Raw genomic sequence first — 4389 nt, 5'->3', positions numbered from 1 at the left:
CCTCCGTTACGTCGGGGTTCTAGAGTTTTGCCGGAGGTGGGGGGGGGGGCGTTCTCCCCCGCTCTCGCGGCGTAGCCCTACGGTGGCCGCTGGGGACCGCCGATGTTTTTTTTGTCATGAGCTCGGTCATCTCGTTGCTTCTTGTCCCGTGCTGAGGGCGAGGGAGGGGGCGCGGGCCGACATTTCGGGGGGGGCCGTGCAGTGTTGCTCCGCGGTAACCCGCCCTAGCTTAATGCCGGTTGGCGTCGTTCCGCGGGGGATAGATGAGGTGTTTCGACCGTTTGTTTCGACGGGGTTTTTATCGTTGTCTGGTGATGCGGGGGACCGGGTTCCGATCACCATCTTGAGGGATACAGGGGCGAAGCATTCGGTGGCGCGACATGGAGTCGTGCCTTTCTCTCAGCAGTCGTACTGTGGTTCTGATTTGCTGGTGTGGGGTATCAAGGTGAGTCTTTTACGCATGCCTCTCCATACGGTTACTTTGACCTCGTCCTTCGTATCGGGCGCTGTGCGGGTGGGGGTTCGAGATCAGCTGCCAATTGAAGGCATTGATCTTGTTTTGGGAAATGACTTGGCCGGGGGAAAAGTGTTTCCGGCTATGCCGGAAGTTATTGAGTGTCCTACTTCGGATCGGTTATGCCAATTCCCGTCGGAGCTGGGTGACCCCACAGTTTATCCGGCATGTGTGGTTACTCGTGCTCAAGCTCGTCGCTTGGGTGGTGAGGTGGACATATCCGAAATGTTTCCGGACGGCTCTGAGCCGCATGATAGTTCTGTTCCGGGGGTAGATGGTGGGACGGCGAAGGTTTTTAGTATGGTGTCGGAGAAGGAGGCAGCAGGTATCCGCAGGTTTGTGTGTGGTCAACTCCGTGACGAGGCAGACCTGAGCACGCTGACCTTGGGAATTTTAAAAAAGAGATATCAGACACACAACAAATGTGACTCATTAAGGCCAGAAGTAAAAACTTTCATGAAACAGGTGGTGCAAGAGGAACTGATGAAAATGCAGGATAATGATGAAAGTGAAAGTGACTCAGAGACTAAGAAGCTCCAGAACACAAGGAAAAGAGAAAATGGAAATGACGAGGTCATGAGTGAGAGTGAAGATGAATCCTGGGCAAAGAAATCACAAAATAATCATTCAAGCTCATCATCAGAATCTGAGGTTCAAGAGGACAACAAAACAGAAAGTAAAGAAAGCAGCAATGATGAAGAAAATGCCAAATCTCAAGCTGATGGTGAAGAGCCAGAGGTGAAAAAATCACAACAAAAGAGAAATGAAAATCGTCAAATTGACAGTGACGAGTCTTCTGATGAGGAACTCAGTGAGGAAAGCAACTGCAGTGACAGTCCAAAGAAAATGGTGAGAATGAACGTCGAGACAGTAACCAGCAGTAAAGATGAAGGAAGGAGAACACCACTGAGTGATGCAGGAAACGAATCAGATGGAGACTGCAAGTCAGAAACGAGTGACAAAATTAGGAGCGACGAGTCTTCTGACAGTGAAAAAGAAGATACAAAAGTGGAAGAGAAAACCAGTGACCCAGACTCAGTTTCATCACTACCTTCTTTGGAAGATGAAAAAGAAAATAAGACTGTTAAAACAAATGATAAAAAGATGAAGAAGAGTGTGAAGAAAGATGAGAGCACCAGAAAACCAAAGTCTGATGACAAATCGGTGGCGAGGCTTGAACGTTATATTGCCCTCTGCGGCGTGAGGAGAAATTACAAGAAGCTGCTGGAGGACTGCCGCTCCCAGGTGGCTGTTCTGAAGAAGGAGCTTGAAGAGCTTGGTGTACATGGTCAGCCAACTATTCAGAAATGGAAAAAGGTCAGAATGAAGAGAGAGCAAGCTCAAGAACTGGCTGCTCTTGATGTCAACAACATCATTACCACACAAGGTCGACCTACACGCAGGGGTGCCTCAGCAAGTCAGAAACAACAGGACTGTCCGTCCTCTGAATATCAGCGCACTCTAAACTCGGAATCAGACAGTGATCAGGAAAACAATACCCACAGAGGTCGCAGGAAAATGTCCGAATGGGCCAACCTGCAGGGGATCATCAGTGATGACACAGACAGTGACTGATGAGTCTGGTTTCCCCCTAGGAAGTGTTCGATTTGTTTGTTTGTTTTAATGTTTTTGATACTAGGTCTAGCATCTCTCTAATGAGATGCTTGATTTTAGGTGGGGGGGGTGTTATGACCCAGGGTCATTATTTGCAGTACGGTGTTGTTATTGTTTGTATTTGTATTCAGTGTTGCTTGTTTCCAGGTGGAGGCCACCCATTGGTGGAGGAAGGAAAGAGGCCAGCTACAAAAGGGGTTGGACTGGGTCGGCGAGCAGACTTCCTGGTTTCCCGTGAGCTGTGTGTCTGGGGACCGTCGTGGTGTGTGACTGCACGGGGCTGCAATATTAATGCTGAAAAAGGGGTTGTACCTGGGCTTGGTAGCTGTAGGGGTGGGAAGCCGTTTTCTTTTATTCCCCTCTTTTCTCCTGTTTCGGGTAGGGAGACAGGTTAGAGAATTGTATTTTGTTTTGGGATCGTGGGAGGTAAGTTAGCTCTGTTTTTCTTTCTAGTGTGTTTTGTTTGTTGTTTTGGCATCGCCCACCCTGAAGCTCGCTACCTGTTCAGTAAATAAATTAACCAACTCTCGTCATTCTGCCGTGGTGTGATTTTTTTTGTCGTTATTATGTATCGGGTTTATCTTTTTGTTGTGTTGCACCCCGGCTTCGGGCCGGTGTGTAACATAGGGGTCATATGATTGTTGGGCTTTTCTCTGTATATATTATTGTAGGGTCTACCTTACAATATAATATAGGCCCCATCTTATCTTAATGACCTTGTAGTACCATATCACCCTATTAGAGCACTTCGCTCTCACTCTGCAGGCCTACTTGTTGTTCCTAGAGTATTTAAAAGTAGAATGGGAGGGAGAGCCTTCAGTTTTCAGGCCCCTCTTCTGTGGAACCAGCTTCCAGTTTGGATTCAGGAGACAGACACTATCTCTACTTTCAAGATTAGGCTTAAAACTTTCCTTTTTGCTAAAGCATATAGTTAGGGCTGGACCAGATGACCCTGAATCCTCCCTTAGTTATGCTGCAATAGACATAGGCTGCTGGGGGATTCCCATGATGCATTGAGTTTTTCCTTTCCAGTCACCTTTCTCACTCACTATGTGTTAATATACCTCTCTGCATTGAATCATATCTGTTATTAACCTCTGTCTCTCTTCCACAGCATGTCTTTTATCCTGTCTTCCTTCTCTCACCCCAACCGGTCGCAGCAGATGGCCCCGCCCCTCCCTGAGCCTGGTTCTGCCGGAGGTTTCTTCCTGTTAAAAGGGAGTTTTTCCTTCCCACTGTTGCCAAAGTGCTTGCTCATAGGGGGTCATATGATTGTTGGGTTTTTCTCTGTATCTATGAAGCGCCTTGAGGCGACTTATGTTGTGATTTGGCGCTATATAAATAAAATTGAATTGAATTGAATTGAATATAAAACACCTTGAGGCGACTCTTGCTGTGGTTTGGCGCTGAATAAATAAAATTGGATTACTTGAATTGTTTTATCATGGATAGTGCTTCTGACACTCACTAGTCATTGGCCTCCTTCCTTGCACTTAGCACAAGGGCTCAGGGTGCTGGTGTCAGAGATGTGAAAGTAGGACCCAAATGCAAGACATCCTGTGTAGAATACAGTGGGTTTTATTTACAGTGAAACAATGACAAGTGCAAACAATCCTGTGTGTGTGTGATTTTCTTCATGTGCTCACTCCCTGCTCCCGTGCTGTGACTTCTCCAGTGTCTGTGGTGATTATTCTTATCCTTTCGGTGCCTATGTACAAAACACGCTCCACTCCCTCCACTCGTTTCCCCAACACTCTGGAAACAATGTCAAGCTGCAGTTAGTGTACACAGTTGACTCAAACCAAGACATTGTCACACACAAGCTGGAAATTGACTGATTTCTCACAACAATCCAGCTTTGACTGAAGCTCAGCTCCTCTGTTAAGTGGCTCTTCTGATGTAGCTGATCAATCAGCAACAGGTGAGTGTGATTAACCTTCAGGTGTGGCTGGCTTAACGGTGGGGAACTCTCTGGGCCTGACATCTCTGGAAACCCCAGACACTGCCACACACACACACACACAGGCAGAAACAAGGTACGGAGAGAAAACACAACAAACATGCATGGCAGGTCTCCTGGCAGGGACTGTGGACAGTTGGACTTGGGGTAAGGAACTTCCTTGTCTTGATTTCAGTGTAGGTGTTGATTTCCCAGATCTTCTGGCTCCTCAGGACTTGCCTATCTCTCTGCAGGTATTTGGAACTTTCTGCTTTCCTAGCGGCCTCTTCATAGTTCCCATTTGCTTGTTAGATTCCTAGGT

At 47.3% G+C, this 4389-nt stretch overlaps 1 protein-coding gene across 1 annotated transcript; it reads left to right on the top strand.

Annotated features, from left to right (window-relative positions):
• Nucleotides 1-540: 540 nt before the first annotated feature.
• On the top strand, nucleotides 541-2089 carry LOC308404655 (uncharacterized protein; the record flags this gene model as incomplete). The annotated part of the gene is made up of 1 exon (XM_080894805.1): nucleotides 541-2089. The coding sequence occupies exon 1, from the start codon at nucleotides 599-601 to the stop codon at nucleotides 2087-2089; it is 1491 nt and encodes a 496-aa protein (XP_080750931.1). The 5' UTR covers nucleotides 541-598.
• Nucleotides 2090-4389: the final 2300 nt, after the last annotated feature.

Source organism: Rhamphochromis sp. 'chilingali' (genome assembly GCF_963969265.1).
Source record: "Rhamphochromis sp. 'chilingali' genome assembly, chromosome: 10".
Taxonomy (NCBI): Eukaryota; Metazoa; Chordata; class Actinopteri; order Cichliformes; family Cichlidae; genus Rhamphochromis; species Rhamphochromis sp. 'chilingali'.
Note: the sequence above shows the minus strand (reverse complement) of the source record. Positions and strands in the feature narration are given on the sequence as shown.